The 21920-nt window shown below is 34.8% G+C and overlaps 1 protein-coding gene across 2 annotated transcripts; it reads left to right on the top strand.

Moving 5' to 3' along the window:
* The first annotated feature begins 151 nt into the window (after positions 1-151).
* LOC121371153 (zinc finger C2HC domain-containing protein 1C-like) lies at positions 152-20152 on the top strand. 2 transcript variants are annotated; one of them, XM_041496823.1, is made up of 4 exons: positions 152-448; positions 2655-3706; positions 12256-12831; positions 15249-20152. In XM_041496823.1, the coding sequence occupies exons 1-4, from the start codon at positions 430-432 to the stop codon at positions 15486-15488; spliced, it is 1887 nt and encodes a 628-aa protein (XP_041352757.1). In that variant the 5' UTR covers positions 152-429; the 3' UTR covers positions 15489-20152. The 2 variants fall into 2 exon arrangements, with proteins under 2 accessions (XP_041352757.1, XP_041352758.1); XM_041496824.1 differs by having other exon boundaries at positions 415-549.
* The last annotated feature ends 1768 nt before the right edge of the window (positions 20153-21920 follow it).

Genomic DNA, 21920 nt, shown 5'->3' with positions numbered 1-21920 from the left:
CCACTACTACTACTACTACTGCTACTACTACTACCAACCCCCCGCCCCACCCCCACCCACCCCCCTCTCTCTCTCGCTCTGGGTTTTTTTTAATGGTGCTCCATAATTCAAGGAATCGATTTTACAAAATAGGGCTATGCAGACTAAACATTAACCGCAACATGAAATCAGTCTGTATTATCCGTGTTAGATAATGACAGTGTTGATTGTTATTAGGTAACAGTAACTCACACTAATTAAGTATTACCAGTTAGGCGTGAAAAACAAACAACGAAGTCATTGTAACCTGGCTTGCTAACCACGTTACCAAGCAGTCAGTTTGTAAACAACATGGCTGCCATAGTTTGTGTGTAACGGGATGGTCCTACATGCTGGCTGTTGGGATTGATTCATTGATCTGTTTACTCGTTAATCCACTGACTTTATTTGATGGCATATTGTTCCGCAGGTTGGTTCATTGGATGAAGCTGCGTATACGTTTATTTTATATCATTTTAAAAAGCGCTAGTCACATTATAATACTTTGTTCAATGCATTGGCGGAATTAAGGTGGGTATCATGTAAATTATAACTACATACATTTATATATACGTGTATGTTCTAGCTGATAAGTATGGATTTGGACTGATTATACTTTTGTGTATTATTACTGAACAGTAAAATGTAGTGAATGACTATACTACACAAAAGAAAAGGAAATTAATAACTTAATTTTTAATGACACTATATAAGTATATTAAACATTTTAAAGTATTAAAGCTGCAATCTGAAATATACATAACAAATTTGTAAAATTTATTTATAAACCATCAAAATAATAAAATAAAATAATGAACATTTTTGTAGGAGGATGGGACAGACTATATATAGCTCTCGAATGGCAGAGTACTCGGGCTAAAATTCTGTTACACATGTTTTAAGTTTTAATTATGTGTTGATTAAATTGTAAAACTTAAATCTGTTGGCTACTTTATGTTTTTATAAAGGTTGCATCGTATAAATTCTGTGATCTTGAGTACTTGGCCATTCAAGAACTAGATGGAAATTTGGACAGTTACAATCTTTTTCTCAGGTAGACACAACACAGAATTGCTGCCTACCAGTGTTTGAAATCAACTTGTCCGTTTGTCTTGACAGGTGAAAATCTGCTCAGACAAGCAAAATGTACCTCAATAATTGTCCAGTGGACAAGTAAATTTTTTTAGTGCACTTTCATTTTCAGCAATCAAAAATACGATCCTTGTACTTTAATAAAACAAAACATTTATTTGGATAAGTGAAAATATTGCTGGACAAGTAGATTTCTCGATGTACTTGTCTGGTGGACAAATGAAAAATTCTGCTTATTTTTATCACTGCCTACGACAGAGTAGACAAAGATTCCAACTCTAATACAATAATGTTCTTGTTAAATGTATAGCTGTTGACAGGTTTTTTCCTGTAGTGTGTTTATTAGTGATTAATATGTCAGATATTTGTTATCTGCAAACTCAAAAATTATCAATGTAATGGTATTTAACGTCAAACATAAGGTTATTGTTGTATTAGAGCAGGAATTGGTGTTTTCAGTATAGAGTTATCTCTGGCTGAGAGAGTGATCATAACCATCCAAATGTCCGTCTATTGTCCATCCCACAGGGAAGACATTTTTTCATGCTATGGAATTGACTACAAGTTATTTATTTCTGAGCTGATTGTTTTATAAATAGCACACAAAAAGAACTATGTTTTTTTGTTATTTCCAAAACATTTTACTTTTCTTCCAACAGACAAAACTGAACTTATTTACAAAAGAAAATATTTTTGTAGGAGGATGGGACAGACTATATAGCTCTCTCGAATGGCAGAGTACTCGGGCTAAAATTCTGTTACACATGTTTTAAGTATTAATTCTGTGTTAATTAAATTATAATCAGTAGTCTATTTTGATAGTCAAGAAAAATTTACAATGTTTACATATAAAGGTAAAAACTGTATGAAGAGATGGTTGTACTAAGTAATGTATGCATATTTATAATAGATCATAAGAGATAACTCAATCAGATATGCATTGCAGACTATAAGCTGTAAGTAAATTAAATGATTGTGATCGCACTTAAGTTTATCTGCACATGACATAACTGTACCTGGCCAAGTGTGGCTTTAAGCATATGTAAAATAATAGTAATAAATAAAGCAATTCTTCAGAATATATTTTGACATCTGCAAATATTACTGGTAGCAAAATAACTGTGTTTGTGAAATCACCTAAAGTTTTACATGTCAAACTTTCCCATTTTCCAGAGTTAAATGTGTCCGTATACTGATAGATGTCTGTATTTTGTGGACAGGATATAGCCCAGTGGTAAAGCGCTCACTTGATCGGTTTGGGATCGATCTGCGTGGGTGGGCCCATTGGGCTATTTCCCGTTCCAGCCAGTGTACAACAACTGGTATATCAAAGGCTGTGGTATGTGCTATCCTGTCTATGGGATGGTGCATATAAAAGATTCCTTGCTGCAAATCAAAAAGAGTAGCCCATGAAGTGGTGACAGCGGGTTTCCTCCCTCAATATTTGTGTGGTCCGTAACCATATATCCTACACCATATAACCGTAAATAAAATGTGTTGAGTGTGTCGTTAAATAAAAACATTACCTGTATTTTTGTTTACAGATTTACATTTATCACATAAGGGCACAACTCCGATGAATCAAATAGCAATGCCGTCACAATCCAACTACAGAGACAAATCCCCATCCAGGATTCCCCGTTTTAGCAGAGACACGGCTGCTGTGGTGGACAGGGGACCTGACAGGGCAAAACGACCTTCACGACTGGAGCTGCTTCAGGTCGAGTATCAAAAACAAATCCTTAAACAGAAAGAAGAGAAAATGTTGCTGATGTATGAAGACAATCAAAGAAGAGCCCTTGAGAAAGTTAGTCGTCAGAACAGTAGTAGCAGCAACAGATCAACACCATCTGTGAGAGATTTTTTTTACGAACGACGTAAAATGGAATCAAAGGGTTTCTTTTCACCTCCTATTGACCAACACTACAAGCAGCTTAGGTCAGGGATGTCTTTCCCTTCCAATGGTGAGTGGAGTCGTAAAGGGAGTGCAAACAGCAGTGTTAGTTCATATTCCAAAGGATCCAGTGCTGGACGTGACCGTTCTTGTTTACTACAACCGATTAGCACGTCTCCAGGAATAGCTGGAAGTCCGACAAAACCAAAACCAAAACCAGTCTCCTACGTTCGATACGACAGCAATGGAAGGATTCTAAATGGAGCGAATGCTGGACACAGGTCTAGGATCAGGCCACCAGAAAGCAGCAGCAGCAGCAGCGACAACAGTCCACCTCCAAACCTAGCCAGTCTTAAAAATAATAAGAAACTCACTGACTTTCAGAAATGGAAGATGGAACAGGACATGGCTCGTGAGGAAAGACTGCGGAGGCATCAGAAGATAAACAGCGATGCGGGAAGGTGGGACAGGGAGGAGGATCAGGCGAATGGGCAAGAGGAGGAGGAGGGGGATGCGGAGGAAGAACCTGAGGAGGAACCGGTTAGAGAGGCTGAGGAAGAGGAAGCAGCGAGTGACAGCGAGGAGACCGTTGATGTTGATCGTGCAATCGCTCGGAGGCAGGAGGAAATCTTGGCTCAGATTGAACAGCAAGAGAGAGAACTGGAACAGCTCAGGCAAGAACGTCTCCAAAAAGAAGACCGGGTAAGCACAATGGTTCAGTGTTTTGGTCACATGGCATGAGTATAATAATAAATGTTATTTTTTAATGACTAGTGAAAATGAAATACCAATAGCTCTGACCATGATATACTGTTATTTAGCTCTTGAAGGAAGAAAATCTTATCTTCATAATAATTGTTTGACAGTACAACAGACATAACTGTTAACAGTTTTATCTCTTATATACATTTTGACAATAAATTGATAATATTATCAATTTATTGTTAAAAGTTTGCTTTAAGACAATGTACCTTATAAATGTGTATCCCATCTCTTTATGAATAAAATATATCGTCGGCGAAATGACAAAAGGTCGTAACTACGCTTTTGGCGAGAAATAACTTTTTGGAATTTCCAGAGTTAGAATTTTCATATCCTGCTTTTGTCAAAAAATCGTAACTATCGGCCTATTAGAAAGTGGTTGACTGTCACATGACAAATAGTCATATTATAACTGGTCCAAGAAACAAAATGACAAAACATCGTATCTACAAAGCGGGAAGCTAGAGTGTGGACATGACGCTCAGCATTGCATTATGTTCAAACATTACATGGATTACATGTAAATAAAACCAGTTAGTTACACATATGTATGTGTATTTAATCCATGTATAGATCTTGCCTCATTCCTTCAACCTGTGTTAAATTCTAGATCAAAATGTCGTAACTGACATTTTCAACGACATTTCAGGTGTAAAATGTTGTAAGTACATTTGTAGACCTGACACATAGGGTAAAACATCCTAATTTTGGACGTAGCCGTAACTATGGTACACCCACTATTAAGTAGTTATCACTATTAACTGTTAATATGTTCGCATAACAACGACTATAACAAAAAACATATTTTTCAAAAAACATTCAATTTTTGTACTCCTGTAAAATTTTGAAAAGTGTAGTTAAGAGGTTTTGTCATTTCGTCGACGATATGTTATGTTATGTGTATAAATGGACCCCGTGTTAAATAAACCCTTATATTAATTATGTAGATTTGTGGCACAAATTTATTATTATGATGGCCATATTGAATTTTTCCCTTTTGAAATTATTTTTAGTTTATCTTTTTAGTTTGTATATTTAAAAATCCAAAAACGAAGTACATTCATTACATGTACATACACACACAGATAGGTATAGAGAGAGATATAGGAATAAGAGTGTTTGCCTGGCATGTGATGGGTACTGTGATTAATCACTTACAGTGGACTCAGATTTTCCCCCTTAACTGGCAGAAAACATTTTGTTTTTAAATCTCAATAACAATATTTCTAGACGAGTAGCAAATTGTGACGCGATGCTCAACAAAATGTTCCCTGATTGGTCCATCAGACTGTGGTATATATTAATCTGCTTAACTTGAGAATGTGCATACAAAAGGTCCCTTAGCTTTTTGGTGGCAGCAACTTTCCTCTTGTATTCTTTAGAAATGTATTGAAATGACCATGTTAGTCCTCAGATAAATTTAAGTGGTTATGGCCCGGGAAGTAGATAAACGTGTATAAATGGTCCTAAAATGAATTCTACGTCGCGGGACTTGTTGATGTGTACTAATTAGGATCAATCTACGTCCCTGTAGGCCTACTGGTTAATTGCCCTTTTACCTGGTTGACGGTGTGTGCAGTCAAAAGGTAACAACGAACTAATCCTGTGCCACAGTGCAGTTATTATAGCACTAAGAATTCGTTTCACTGGTTATGTTGTTGGTATTACAAATAAATAAATAAAATAATTTTTTAAAATGATATACAATTATATCGGCTCCAACCTAAGTTTGAACGGCTCTGGTGTAAATCTGTCTGTCCATCCATCGTCTGTCTCTCTGTATCTGTGTCTGTCTGTTAATTTTTATATATAAATACAACAAACTATCCAATTTAAAAGTAGCATAACATTTTAATTCAAACTTCAATAATACATTAATTGTTTCCATAATTCAGTCCCACGATTAATTTTGAATGCAAAACATTTTCCCGTTGATTGATTGAAACATATTTTATTGCATATTACCGTAGGTACAAATGGATTGGGCACAAGTTATCCAACTTACGAGGCCCTCTCCTAATAACATACAATAAAAAAAAAGTAAAGTTTGTTTTATTTAACGACGCCGCTAGAGCACATTGATTTTTTTATCTTATCATCGGCTATTGGACGTCAAACATATGGTCATTCTGACACTGTTTTTTTTAGAGGAAACCCGCTGTTGCCACATAGGCTACTCTTTTTATGACAGGCAGCAAGGTATCTTTTATTTGCGCTTCCCACAGGCAGGATAGCACAAACCATGGCCTTTGTTGAACCAGTTATGGATCACTGGTCGGTGCAAGTGGTTTACACCTACCCATTGAGCCTTGCGGAGCACTCACTCAGGGTTTGGAGTCGGTATCTGGATTAAAAATCCCATGCCTCGACTGGGATCCGAACCCAGTAACTACCAGCCTGTAGACCGATAGCCTGCCACGACGCCACTGGAACCGGTAACATACAATAATGACAATTTGACAATAACGGCGACTACAACTGTTACAAGAATATACAAGAAATTAAATATTCAAAGAGAACAACAAAACACAGAAAAATAAATAAATAAACAAACAAACTAATAATAAGTAAAGAAAGAAAGAAAGAAATGATGAAAAATAAAGAAGGAATTCAAACGAAGGTGATTTATTTTAAATAATATTTCCGTTGATTCTCGCAGCTTTCAGTTGCAATGCAAATGTTCTCCGATGTGATCAGTGTACTCCATGTCTGTGATGATGTGGCTGATCAACTCATCTTTCGAAGACCGGATTCTGGCATCGATAGTACGGTATTTTTGTTTTCGTGCCAGAGCTCGCCAGTGACCATCTAACTGCTGTAGTTTAACTTCCACTGTAGACCTACCACCTCAAATATGTTCGGATGACTCTTCTGGGCAATTTGATTTATTTTATGATGCCATCCTTCCAAATGGTTATTTGTCCTGTGGCTGTCATTGCCAAAGTGGTTCCACATTTCTGGAGTCCATGGCCCTTCTATCCAGGTGTTAGTGACAGCAATTGGACTGTCAGCAATTGTGTCAGCCCAAACGTCCTCAACTTTGTCCAGCGGAACCATCGGAAGGGCTGAAGCACGCCTTACTACCTTTTGTACATCATCGTTTTCAATATATTCTGATGCTAGTCCTACTTTTTTGCATACGATGCCAAATACACTGAGTATATTTGAAAAAAACAGCCTCTCAATCGTGTGGTGGGGAATACAGTGTGTACAGCGTTGTGAGCAGATTTTTCAAAGTCCATCTGAAACGTCCTTGGAGCGAAATGAAAACCTAGGTCATGGCAAGTCTCTTGGATGTATTGGAAAGTCCGTACGTATGTGTCTTCTGTGCGGTTGGGGAGAAGAGAATACACAAGCACAAGGGGCACATACATGTATGTCCTTGAGATTGGGCATGGATAGTATATAAGTGATCAAAAAGCTTGGGTGCTGAGGAAAATGTCCCATCTGAAAATACCACATCAGCCTCACACAACAACTCCAGGTTTTTGTCAGTCGTGAAGAACAATATTGGCTCTCATTCTTCAACTCAGCACAGAAAATGATCTCCTCCCTCAGTACGGGTCTACTCGCCTTCCAGGTTGATTTCCTGTCTTGTCTGGGGTAGTCTGGGTAGGGTTTTGTGGCATTGTCGGTATAGTACTGTCTTGATGGCACTAAAATGAGGAATCTCGGCTAACAAACTGTCAGGCACAGCGTCATGGTTCTTCCTCAGATTGGAGATTTCATCACCGTAAATCTTCGGAATTGGCATAGTTTCCGTCTTAGTCCGGTCAATGAATTTTGCCTTGAATGCATCTTCGTGCTTAATGAATCGCACCGCCGCATGGTTGTGCTGCATCTGTTCTGCCATCTGTAACATGTTGTCCACAGTCACGACAGAGTTAACACATTTCCAATATGTTCTCTCTCCATTCTTTTTATTTATGCCAAATTTATGCTGGTTATAATATAGATGCCTGCCGTCTCGTATTGTGTCAATATAATTCACCCGAACCTGTTCAGCTGCCATTATTTTAAATCTCAAAGAGTATCTCATTTTGATGCAAAACTATATAGATTAAACAGGGAAAAACCTACAATGCGCAAGCACATGCTCAATCAAACACATTTAAAATACTACCCAGAGCCCTGTTCCACAAAACAATCTTAGTGCTAAGATCGCCTTAAGTGCATATGTTAGCTGTGCAGTTATGGTGATCTTAGGGCTAAGATCACTTGGTGGAACGGGGCCCATGCAGGACAGTAATCCTTTAAAACAGTAGAGACCAATATGAGAAAAATAAAACAAAACTGAGGAGAAAAAGAAGAAATAACAATAAAAGAAAAGAAAACACCCACAATTAGGCGCCTGCTCAATTGCTACCCCGAACAGTAATGCTAGAACATAAACGCTTCTCGTTTCGTTGGTAAAGAAAACACGGCTCACACTGCAATTCAGAACATGTAAACCAATTAGTTCCTTCTACTTCCTGGGACATTCATAATTCGGCAAACCAGTACTACACAAAATAGGATTTTCTACGTTCCGGACCAACACCATTTAAATTGTGGTGAGGTGTCATTGAATTATTACACTAGGGGACAATGTTTCAAAATGTTAGGTGTGTCCATCTGGGTTTTAATTACCTCAGTGGATTTTGCTGGATCCACTGGATTAATTCCCACTGCTCCAGTTAGGTCAGTTTAGGGATCTTGGTATGATTTATTCTATTTGTGGAAAACATATTTATTGTTATAATAAATACAAATAAAATGCTTCGGGGATGTAAAATAATGAACATATTAAACAGTAAATTGCTAAAAAGTACAGATATGTGACCAGATTGCAAAGTGAAAGAGTATTCAGAAACGTACAAATGGTTACTATGGTAAACCATTTGATACTAACATCATTGTTGAAGTAACTGACAGCATTGTTAATGTTATTCTGGGTAAGAGGAGTTAATGATTTCCACTGCACCCAGTGTCGCCCAGTTTGTTCTGGGTAAATACAATATGATATTGTTTGTCAAAGGTGTTAATTATCCAAGCAGTGACTAATGGATGTTTATATACATACTAGTACTAGGGTCCTGTGGCTGACAGGTGATTAAGACATTTGGCAGGTGCTGGCTTTAAATCCCAGGCCACCAAACTCATTAACCATTATTAAACTAATAACCATTAACCCCCTGTCCTGGACAGACAACCCAAAGTATGCTTGCACCTTATTTGCATGCATATATGAAAATAAGTTGAAATTAATCACTATGTGAAAGGTGGCAAACTTATTCCCTTAGCATATGACACCAGACATGCATATGCTGAATGCAGTGGGCATCGGTTAATACCATAGTAGGGACGGGATGTAGTGGTAAAATGCTGGCTTGATATGCAGTCTGTCTAGGATTGTTCCCCGCTGGCAGGCCCATATTGGACTATTTCTCATTCAGTCAGTTCACCACGGCTGGTATACCAAAGGTTGTGGTATATGCTTTTTCAGTTCCATGCCTTGTGATCATGGGATCCCATAGGAAACTGGGTTTTTTTTAAAAATTATATGTATGTGTGTGTGTGCGTGCATGCGTGTATGTGGGTAGGTATGTATATATACATATATATATACATTATTTTTGTTGAATAGTCGTACTCGATATAATAATCAATGGAAACAAAATTTCGGTTCTGTGATTTTATCGACGCACTATCAACACAGGATCAGAAATGATAATTTCCGTGAAATCTGAGGACCTGTTGAACATTACTAATGGGGAAAAATGTAGTGTGTTTTCTCTCGAAGACTTAGACTATAATATTTATGTCTGAATTACCAAATGTTTGACAACTAATAGCTAATAATTAATAAGTCAATGTGTTCTACTGGTGTCGTTAAACAAAACAAACCTTAACTTTTAACTACAATAGTCTATCAGTCAAACATGTTAACATTGATACTTAACTGTTTGGGTTTCAGAGCTAAAACTGACACTATAAATTAATACACATTATTGGTTCTATAATGAAGAGAAAGAGGGGTTTTTGGTTTTCAGGGGTGGATTTTTGAAGTTATCATAGCACTACAAAATCATATAACCGTCATAGACTAGGACGTCACTTAGCACAGTGCACACACCATAGTGACATCATAGTTTTCGATTATTTTACAATTTTCGTACAGCTAAGATAGCTTAAAAACTATGGGCCCTGTAAATTACAGAGCTGTCTGGTACATGTATGTAAAATATTCACTTAAATACATGATTATGTGAGTACAGTTTTGAGAAGATTCACTTCATTATGCATATGCTGATTTTACTGTGTCGTATACAGCTTCATATTTTATGTTGGTGACTTGAAATAAGTTCAGTTGTGCGGTACATGCCTCATGTACATTGTAATACGACAATGTAAATTATTTGTCACCAGTGTTTGAATTACTTAAGTAAATGGGTTAATGCAATTTTAATAAAGGATAGGTGATTTAGAATCTGTGGAGGCAATGTAATCGATGCAGGACTACGTCACTGTCACCATGGGGACATATACATTAAAGAGAATACCTGAAAGCTGTGTATAGATTATTTTGCTGTAAAACAAATCAATTGTATCTGTTTGCTCTTCCCTGATCGTGAATGGGAGCATTTTGTGTTCATCTACCTGTAGGCTTGAGTGGCTCTCATATGAAAGGACTATTGAGCGTGGTTGCATAGTGATAACGTGATGCTTGTTTTATTGACAGCACTGTCAATGGGTTATTAATTAATGAGCTGGAAATATTTGTTTAGAATTGTGCATCATCAGTGCATAAAAGTAAGGCTGTGAAATAGTGAAATATTGTACGTACCAGCAAATGGACTTTTTCTTTCAGTTAAATTGCAAGTTGTAACCCTTTAATGCATGCTTGTATACATGTATATCCACCCAATCCCAAAGAAAAACAATGTTTTTAAAAGCTAAAAACATTATATAATAAAATATTAAACACAGCAGTAGTCGATCAGCAGAAAGATACGTACATATATGTAACGGATTTTTTTATTTTTTTTTTAATTAAAATACATGTACATGTAACTGTTTTACAATACATGTACTTAACCATGAGATGCTAGGATGTTTCATACGATATTTTGATCACTATGACCAGTGAATATGAGTTTAAAAACATGTTTGATACAGCACAGTTCACTTCCTACAAAGAAGAATGTCATGTATATATGTCATGTATATATGCACCGTTTCATATCAATCTCTGCAAGTAAAGAAAATTCTATAGCAAAAACAAAAAAAGCAAAAAAACATGTGATGAAAAAAAAATCTAATAATATTCCTTTGCCTTTGCTTTATAGTTCACAGCAAAAAAAGTGCTGTTGAGAATTTTTTTTATCTCCACAGCATTGCCAATTGCTGTGTGCAATTGCAGGGGTAGTCATATACACTGCAGTGAAATGGCTAGTTTATTTGCTAGGTTGATCATATATACAATAATAGTGTAGGTCTTTCTATTTGATTGCTAGATTAAAAAAGAAAACTTTTAATAAGGTACATAATATATAAGTGGGGTTTTTGTTTGTCTATCCTGTGATGGTAAAACTGGTGTAATTAACAAGCCATACTGAGATCACCTTTCCAGGGATACTGAGATCACCTTTCCAGGGAACATTTTGTTCAGTAGTGTGTCGCGATTCGCTGTGCAGGTTTTAAAGTCATATATCGATAATCATCCTAAACAGTAAACAGTAGTTGGCAATCAGTTTTCGATCAATTAACAACTTGCTAATAAAAAACCCAAACATTCCTTGATTTCAGTCATTCAAAGATTCAAAGGATCCAGATTACCATACACATAATCAACTGCTCTATAAGTACAAAAGTAACATGTATATATTATATTCTCCTCTTTGAACTTTTGGCTATATATAATGTAAATCATTCTGTAATACTATTGGTTAAGTAGGTTATCACCTCTAAAAATCACAAAACTGACCTAAAACATAGTTCTAGAGAAAAGGAAATTATCGTTTGTTTGTAGTTGTTTTTTCTCAAATGTATTATTGCTAGTACCGGTATGCATTGGGTTTTTTTCTGGGGTTTTTAATAGATTTTTACAGAGGGGGAAATATTAAAACCACATTTTGTTCTGTTAATGCATATTGAAACATGTTTGGTTAAATACTTTATTATAAATGGCATATGTTGTTTTAAAAGTCAGGCTGATCAAAGCAAAGTGCCTTGCCTTAAATTACTGTGTTTGTTTTCTGTGTGCATATATTAGTAAATTACAGGAGGTGACATCATTTTGCAGCTTGCTTCCAAGCTTGAGTACCGGATGTGACCAAAAAAAAGCACAAGTTTTTTATTAATTTTAAAATTACACTTTTTTTTTCTTCTTTTTTGTTAAACTGTCAGTTTGTGTTGGTGGTCTGGGTATGCATCTGTCCAACACATACGGGTCATATTTGAACTGATTATAAACCCCTTTAAATAAACATTCAATCCTATTGTTTCAGGCCAGGATAGCAGTTGAAAGAGAAGCTGAAAAAGAAGAAAAAAGAAAACAACGAATCGAGCAAGAAAAAAAGCTACTAGCAATGGAAAGAGAAAAGCAAATGAAAAAAGACGAAGAAGAAGCACATAAAAGACAAATGAAAGAAGAAGAAGAAGAAAAAAGACAGAAAAGGGCACAAGACAAACGGCGAGCTCTGTCGCATCATCAAAAAGAGTGGAAAAGAGCAAATCCTTCTCATGATCAGCAAGACGACAACACTAACCACTACACCCCCAGTTCATCACCACCACCGGAGGAAAGAACACCGACACCAGACGAGCAGTACACAAGTTCAGGTGCTGGGCTTGACCTTTATCTGCAGGCAGCAGATGAAGAGGGAGCTCAGGGTGGGGCCGGAAGTCTGGTGCCGTGCAAATTATGTGGACGCAGATTTGCGGCAGATCGTGTCGCAAAGCATCAGTCTGCGTGTCGTAACATCAGTAAGAAGAGGAAGGTGTTTGATCCCGTCAAGATGAGAACGGCTGGGACCGAAATGTCAAAATATGTCCATAACTCGGATAAACAGCAAACTCCTCAGGTAAGTGAGAATAATTAATAGAGGTATCATTTGTATTAAATTTTCTGTTATTAATAATGTTTGATCAGGCATTAAGAGACAGATTTAGGTCACTGGGAAACCACATTGCCTGAAGTGCATTTAGAGCTGCATTAAGACCAAGGATTGATGGGTGTATATACCACCAAATCAAATCCCATAGACGACAGTAGTATCATATGTGGCTAAAGCTCCTACCTGCAGCATATCAATCAACATATACACCATGGATATAAATACTACCACCCAGCCCTCACACTTAAGGTGAATCAGAAAAAATTGGAGGTTAAGCTGCTCATTTCAGAGATAACAGGTAGCATCTATAACTACCCTAGTTCCATATGTGTTTCAAGCACAAGGCTACATACATTTTTTGCACAGATGAAACTAATTTGTTTTACAACAAACACACTCACATTTATCACATGACAGGACTTATGATGTTAACTGCTCTATCAAAAGTTGGATGCATCTCGAACTTTGACCCAGCTGCAAGTTATTTGGTTTAGTACTACCTGATGTCTTTTGAAGACTATAGACCCCTTGGAGTATGTATCTGTGGCAAAAAGTTTAGGGTCTGTCAAATGCTGTTAGCATTTTTTATATAATTGTATGGGGGGAAAATGATACAAGATCTTTGTTCCTAATTTTTTTTTTTTTAAAGTGTATCCCATATAATAGTATCTTTCTTTCATTATCTAGTTATTACTGATTTTAAATTAATGTACTTGGGTCAAAAGTACTCTTATCTATTCAGACCTTGTCTGTTAATGATTGATCACATCTTATATATATTTACTGTAACAAAAGGAGAAAAACAAATCAATTCACTGTATGAAGTTAATGGCCACTCACATAAAAGTAATCAATTTTATATGTGAAATGTCACTGAACTCTTGGGCAGTGACAGCGTAATGAATAGTGTACTGTTTTTTGTTTTTAATGCTGAAAAACAAGTGTCACTCAGTGGGGTCGTTATTTTCTCTAATCACCTTGTTAAAGGGACTTTCCAGAGTTCGTACCCATAAGATGTTTTCCACTAATGGAGGCTTTTTGACAACTACAATTAAATACATTTGTTATATAGAATATACCAGTGTATGTATATCCAATGTGTTTGTGGTCATGTACGATTGTTTGTAACGGTGATCTTTCGTCTTACCAGTTTTATATAAACAAAGGAAACAATTTAACGATGCACTCAACACATTTTATTTACGGTTATATGGCATCTGACATATGGTTAAGGACCACACAGATATTGAGACAGGAAACCCGCTGTCCCCACTTCATGGGCTACTCTTTTCAATTAGCAGCAAGGGATCTTTTATATGCACCATACCACAGACAGGATAGTACATACCACGACCTTTGTTACACCAGTTGTAGAGCACTGGCTGGTTATATAAACAGTTTGTATGTAAAAAAAAAAAAATGGATGACAAACACCTTGTTTATAGAAACACTGATATTGTAAACAAGAATGATATTTAATTTAATATGTGATTGTCAGGTATGGTGGAAGCAAGTACACATTGAGGTGCTGACTGAGATCGAGGGCACAAAGCAAAGTTTCAGGGGTGTTCGGGGGTATGCTCCCCCATAAAATTTCGAAAAAATAGATACCCTGAAATCCAATTTCCTGCATTCTAGAAGTAAAATTCATCTATGCCTTAAAATTTACTACCAATAATGTTTTTGATTCAGAATTATTGAGGGGGCTAGAGACCACCCCAGCCCCCCCTCCCCCCCCCCCCCTGCTCCACTGTGCCTGATTGTAGTCACCGAAAAGGCTCTATTAGCTGGAAACATATTACAATGGCAGCAAACACAGGACAGTCCCTATAACCTTGGCTAAAATACAGCACAGTAAAACTCTTCAAAATGGAGCTCCCTCTACTTTAACATTCATTATAGTTCTTATTAGTACAAACACTGAAACCTCAGTAAACCAAACACCTTTAATAATCAGACATGTTACTTCATCCCAGCAGTGTTTAGTTTAAATTAATTTTACTGTACTTGATTTTCATAATTGGTGTACCGGCCTCGGTGGCACTGTGGTTAAGCCATCTGACTACATGCTGGTAGGTACAGGGTTCGCAGTCCGGTACCGGCTCCAATCCAGAGCGAGTTCTTAATGGCTCAATGGGTAGGAGTAAGACCACTACACCCTCTTTTCTCTCACTAGCTGTGTGCCCAGGACAGCATACTTGAATCGTAATTGGATATAAGCGCGAAAATAAATTGAAATTAAATATCATAATTGAAGTCTGCTTTCAGAAAATGGTAACCAAATAAATAGTTTCTTTGATATATACTCTATACTGGGTAAATTTACATGCACAGTTGGTTACAACTTATTATAATTAATTAATTTGTACCTTTTTTTATTGCAGAAAAAGAATAATTGGAAAGTGAAACATGACAATTTTATTGAGTCCATCCGATACGCAAAGAAACTGACTCAGATGGAAGCCAGCGGTGACACGAGAAACATTGGCCCCGCTCCCAAGTTAGACACATCTGACCTGGTGCCGTGTCCCCACTGTGGCCGCAAATTCGCTGCATCAACAGCAGAACAACACATTCCAAAATGTGTACTCCTTAAAACAAAACCAGTCAAACAAAGGAAATAACTCATTTAATAGTACAGGCTATTCCAGAAATGGTTACTATAGGGATGGCAGGCAACATTTATTTAATACTCAACACTTAAAACCATTTGCTAACACAAATTGTCTTTGAAAGTAATACTCATTATACATATTAGAACTATTGGGGCTTTTTTTTAAAAGTCATCAGTATGGAATTGTAATGTTATAATGTTTAAATAAAAGATTCAGCCAAGACCATTCATAAGTAAAAAACTATTGCATTATTTTCCATAAATTGTTATTATTCTGGAATAGCCCTAAAACAGTTACAAATATTACATTATTTATTTACAATTTATACATTATTGTTGTTGAAATGCAAGTCGCTATGTCTGGATTTTAATATCACTGATTTTACTTAACACTGGGTTATACTATTGCTGTTACATTGTGATAATTAGCATTAAACAATGAAACTTGTAGAACATGCATCCGTCCATTTGATCTTTCCTTTCTATTATAATTCCTATGGAATATATATTATATTGTATTTTTTACACACCCATTTTAGAGAACGCTATGTGAAATTTATGACGTCACACAGCAAAATCTAACATATGTTGGAGATCATTTTAACGGTGTGTTTGACTGCTCTATGGTGATGACCTAAATGTCAAAGCCAAACTATCCACTGAAATGGACACTATTGAAACTGATTTCTACTTATGATTTGTAAACCATGACGAGCACAGTAAATATGTTTTAGTTGAAAATGTTTGTAAGAATATGTAAGAAATAGAATACTACACTTGTGTCCAATTGATACTATTTATTTTGCTACTAATTTAAAAACACATCCAACTTACATTCATGAACCAGTTTCATTCGAAAAGACTTGCAAGGTAAATTGTTTCAGTGGCCTCTTTTTGTTCTTAAATCCATCAACAGAAGTGTGTTGTTTATATCAAATGACTTCATCGGTTACACTATAGATAATTGATGCATTTGTGGTGCAATGTTTTTAATCATAAATTTGATACACAACACAATAAACTGCTTTATAAATCATATTAATATTATACACAAAATGTAAAACTGCAGTTATTGTAGTTTAACTTTTCTTTTCTTTTTACTTTGTCATAATAACAAAATGTCACTAGAACTTTGAAGGTGGGTGGGTGTCTTTAAATTTAATAAACAGTATTAAAATTTCAGTATTCAAGAGTATTACATAAGCATATAGCTGTTTCTACATTTCGTGAAGTGTGATGTACATGTTTGTCTCAGATATGTACCGGTATATGGTATTTTTTTGTGGGTACCTACTTTAGAACAGCCATGTTTTTTAATATGGTGTCTTGCTTTTTATATCTCCTGCAGTTTCATTTAGGCAGTGGTCTGTTTGGGTGGTGTAGGTATATTATGCAGGCTGCAAATTTATAGCACAATTCCATGCTTCTGCAAATTTCAGATTTTAGGTTAGAAGCTTGATTATGAGATGGAATCCCAAAATCTCTATGATATATTAAATAATATTTACAAATCTAGTGGTTTTCAACAGAATCTATAATATTCACTGTGTGTTATATCCTTTACTCACTGTGTGATATCACCATGCTGTTCATTTGTAATGCATGTTTCACAAACTTCCAATATATACTGTGCATGAACTAAAGTTTTGTCAGTGCATACTGGTAATCTCTAATTAAAGTCTGATACTCTATGGGGGTTTTATTTTATTTTGATCAAGTCACCATGATCATTTTTAATGAGACATCACTTAGAGCTAGCTCATACACACTCATATTTTTAAAACTGTTCTTTGATCTCATTAACAGCACCAGGCCTGGTGCTTATAAAACTTATAAAACTCGAGTCTGAGACACTAATGTCATGATGACACCATACAAATTGTATGCGTGTGATGTCATTAGAGATTGAGTTTGGACTCTTAAAAGTTTTATAAGCATGGGTCCTGGACCCCGTTTTACGCATCGATCTTTACACTTAGATCACTTTAACTGCATAATATAGTTATGTACATAAGGTGATCTTAGCGTTAAGATCTCTTCGTAAAACAGGGCCCAGGTGAGTAGGATTTAGCTGATCGTGAAACAAGCAGCATATAAAGTAACCAATCAGCAGGTTACATGACGTTTGTAGGTCACAGTTTACTGGTTCTGATGAAGCTGCTATTGATGACTGATTCTGAAAATTGGGGTCTCCACGAGTACTCCGGCACGGGCGAGTTAAACAAGACTTGAGTCTGTCCACAGAACTCTAGTACTTGTGCTAGGAAGAGCACTCTCACTTAATTATATTTCTTACGTCATTTTGCAACATGCTTACTGACAGTTACTTTATAGGGCTATGAGACATGGAGGGAAAACAAAAGTCGAATGAGTGGAATGCAATGCAATGGCATTATTTGGCATCATGTTCTGTATTAGAATTAAGATGCATAATGCTATTTTACTTTATTCCTTAGTCTCATTATCATCTAGAGGCCGGTCAAATTTGACCCTTGAGTACATGAGAATATGTATGGCAAACGTTGATGATTCATTAGTTGAGGCATGGTGAACAAAAATATACCCATGCCTTTACCACCACTGAATAGCAGTTATTGCACATACAAAATATAATAATCATAACTGAAGCAATGCCTAAGGCCCTATTATTCACCAGTATTTCTGTGCATGCCTTTATAACAGTTGTATTTGTTGAAAATTGTCTTGCTTTTTTTTGTCCCCCACCTCCTACGGTAATAATAATTGTTATTGAACATGTGTCATATGTATAAAATATTTAAAAGCTTCAATTTCATGTCTTTTGTGTGACTAGCTAGGGGAAGTAATTTCCATTTCACAAATGAAAATGTTTTCTCTTGGGACCTTAAAATTTTATATGAAATGGTAAGGTATTTAATATTTAATATTTTATTATTCAGTAATCATGTATTAAATAATGTGGCCCAGTGAAATGATTATTCTTATGAGGAACAGAAATTGACAATGTATATGTTCGAATCTAATGATTGCTGTGACCCCATGAACACATTTAACTTGTACATCACCAATGATTTTCCTTAACATTTACTATATTAGTGTGTAAATAAATTTATTATTTTAAAAATATTATAAACATTGGAACATTTATGTATGGAATTAATTGTTTCTATGCACATTAATTGTGAACACTATATGATGAAATAACTTGAATATTAGCGTAAGTTGACCACCTATCTTTTCAGCTATGACCAGTTCAAATAAATACTTTCATTGAATGTTTTCATTGATTAAAGTTTGGAAAAAATCACGTATCTGAAATACACACCTACTACAGTGAAACCTGTCTAAACTGGACCCTGAATAAACCGGAATCCTGTTAAAACCAGCCAACTTTCGTGGTTCCGAATTTTCGAAATTTTAAAATGCAACCCTTGAAACACCAGATCCTGTCTAAATCAGATAAATATTAGGTCCCCGTCTTGATCTGATTTAGACAGGTTTCACTATAGTAACTTTTAAAAAAGTGTTTGTTTCTTTTACTCAAATGAAGATAATACAGCACATACCTGTGACATGTTGGAGAGTGTGGGTGCTCACCATTGATTCAGTATAGACCATATTGAAACATGATCATTTGCCATTGACCACCAAGCCATATATACATATTGCAAGTATGTGCTGGATTATCTTGAAATCAGTTAAAGAAAGGGATTCTTTGCCAGCTGGTTAGTAATGGTTTTGTGGGACATATCTTGTCCTAGTGGGATAATTAATATACTACATAACAAAAGAACTGTAAATATTCATTTTGTTTTCTTTAATTTATTTACAAGTATATTCAGTTGAATCCCATCAGTGTTTGTGTCTATTAAGTTACCCATTTTTTGTGAGCATTAAGCCATTTTATGCTCATTGTGTCAGTATTTACCAAATTAATTTTAGCATGAAAAAACATATACATGTATATTAAAATATTTGTTTTTGCTGTTCAGTATATATACACCACTTTTGATGCACATTGTGGTTATATATAGCAGGATGTAAACTATATGGGTATATTTATAAACACATATGTTGGTGAAAGACTGCTTAAACCTGTATTATGACTGTGCTATAATTGTAAATATATATGTCATAACATTGTTCTAAAGGATTTCTGTGAATTGTTATTGTATGCATTAATTGTTCTGATTTGTTTTTTGTTTTTTGTTTGTGTCAAATTACTGAGTCATTAGTTTTATTGTAGATACAATACCTGTGATAAAATCAGTAAACTTAGGAACCTGTGATAAAATCAGTAAACTTAGGAACCTGTGATACACGTGATAGACTAAGTTCGATATATCATTGATAGTTCAGCCGTGATTCATGGTTAACATTCGGTTTGAAAAAGGATTTGCTGAACTTTACTTTAAGTTAATTATACGCCTTTATATATCTACTCAAAATCGGTTTTTGAAGTGAGAGATTTTGCACATGGAATCATTTCTTTGTAAACTGACCTTATTTGAGCAAAGTTCAATGTTTAATTCTCTCACAGTGCAATCACTGATGAGAAATCAGGACTTCATTTGGCTATGTTCCATTTTCCTGTATTTTCTTGTGATTATTAAATATATAGTTTAGTAATAAACTTGTTGAAAATAGTTTACACAAAAACAAATATAATATATATATACATTGTGTGTGTGTGTGTGTGTGTATATATATATATATATATATATATATATATATATATATATATATATATATATATATATATATATATATATATATATATGATTATTATAATATTTTTATTTAAAATATGTAATTAGCAGTAACCAAAAATCAGAAGAAAAAAAAATCTTTATAGAATATTTAATTGTTTTGTACATATAATCCAGATGTGTGTAGTTTTTTGTTTGGAATTAATGTGTTGAACCAAGCTGAACAAAAACTGTAGTTTATATTTTAAGGTCCTTAATCCTAAATATGGGTTCAGATTTTGTCAAATAAAATGTTTCTTTAAATTTTCCCATTTACCAAGTATTGGTATCACTTATTAACAAATCTTCTACAGAATTTCCACATTGCATTGTAAATGTATTGTTTATGCCTTCAAAATATTATTCTGAGGAATATTGAAATTAATCACATTGATGGTTTGGGTGACACTCAAATTAGATTTTATTAATAATAACAATAATGCCACATTTTCACCTCCCAACTCCCCTTGACCTGCCCTCTTCATCTATCCAGGTCTTTTCAGATGAGTTTTGTTTTTGCACAGTCACAGCAACATAAATTCCTGTCACTAAGTTACAATCAAATCTTTCTGTGCAGACAACCGAATGAATCTACAAAAAACTATATTTGAACATAGAACTTGTATTTGTCAGTTACATTATTTAACAACATTGCATTATTATTCAGAGCCTTACTGTTGATTCCGTCCATAATTTGTTATTTATGTATATTAGTGCTTTAAATGTAAAAATCATTTATAGATGTATGTATATTTGTGTATGGCCATGTTGCAAAATATTTCTTTGTGGCCACATTTTGCAAAAATTACAAATCCCTAGGTGACACTGTACTATGCATTTTCATCTACCTACTGCATGCTGGTGTTTGGTCTCACATATATGTAATGGTAGGCTCTGCCTTAAACTAGTCATAGGGACCACACAGTTCACAAATATTTTTACTGAAAATCTATAAACTTGATGCTCAATCCATGTTAAATATATTTTCTGTTAAAAATAATTAAATTAAAATTGAACAATTGAACACTGACAGTGGGAGAAGGGAAACTGCTTGTAAATAAACCTAACCAGAGTTGGTATATTTGTATGTTAATTCACAAATAAAAATAAAAATTGTTTATTTCTTTAAAGAGTCTATAAATATTATTAAGTGTTATTATTATTATTATTAAATGTTATGAATATTTGAGATGTTATTAGTATTTTACTGTTTAATATATATAATAGAGTCATATATATCATTAAATGTTATTGTTATATAGTTTAAAATAATAATCATTAAAGATTATTAGATGTTGTTGTTTTGGTTAACATAATAATATTAATTCAGTTAATATTGTATAAGAATTTGTGTCATAAATGCTTCCATGCACAACTGATCTCATATTTGTTAATAGGATTTTCTAATTCAGTATATCAGTTCTCTGAAGATTTTTATGGTAAATGGTTGTTATGGTTTTTGAACACAATGAATCGGTTATCATTCATTCATTCAGATAATATTTCATTTACAGTACTTCTTTTTTTCTTCTTTTATAAATTATTATTTTTTTTTACTATTTTAGTTTTAAGCATTAAGCATATACAAAATCAAATTTAAGTCTTTTGTTTATATGATTAGTGGTAATTAAACTAAAGATAACTACACTGCAATATGACTAATTCTGTGTAAATGTCACATTTAGTCAATCATCTGTGTGATAAATACAATTGCA

The sequence above is a fragment of the Gigantopelta aegis genome, chromosome 4, assembly GCF_016097555.1.
Source record: "Gigantopelta aegis isolate Gae_Host chromosome 4, Gae_host_genome, whole genome shotgun sequence".
NCBI lineage: Eukaryota > Metazoa > Mollusca > Gastropoda > Neomphalida > Peltospiridae > Gigantopelta > Gigantopelta aegis.
The sequence above is the reverse complement of the archived record's forward strand: the minus strand, read 5'-3'. Positions and strand labels throughout refer to the sequence as shown.

What these genes read in the sequence shown, in the direction of transcription:
- LOC121371153 (XM_041496823.1), top strand. An exon ending in GTCTCCAAAAAGAAGACCGG is followed by an intron (nt 3,707 to 12,255) that starts GTAAGCACAATG and finishes CTATTGTTTCAG; the next exon opens with GCCAGGATAGCAGTTGAAAG. An exon ending in ATAAACAGCAAACTCCTCAG is followed by an intron (nt 12,832 to 15,248) that starts GTAAGTGAGAAT and finishes TTTTTATTGCAG; the next exon opens with AAAAAGAATAATTGGAAAGT.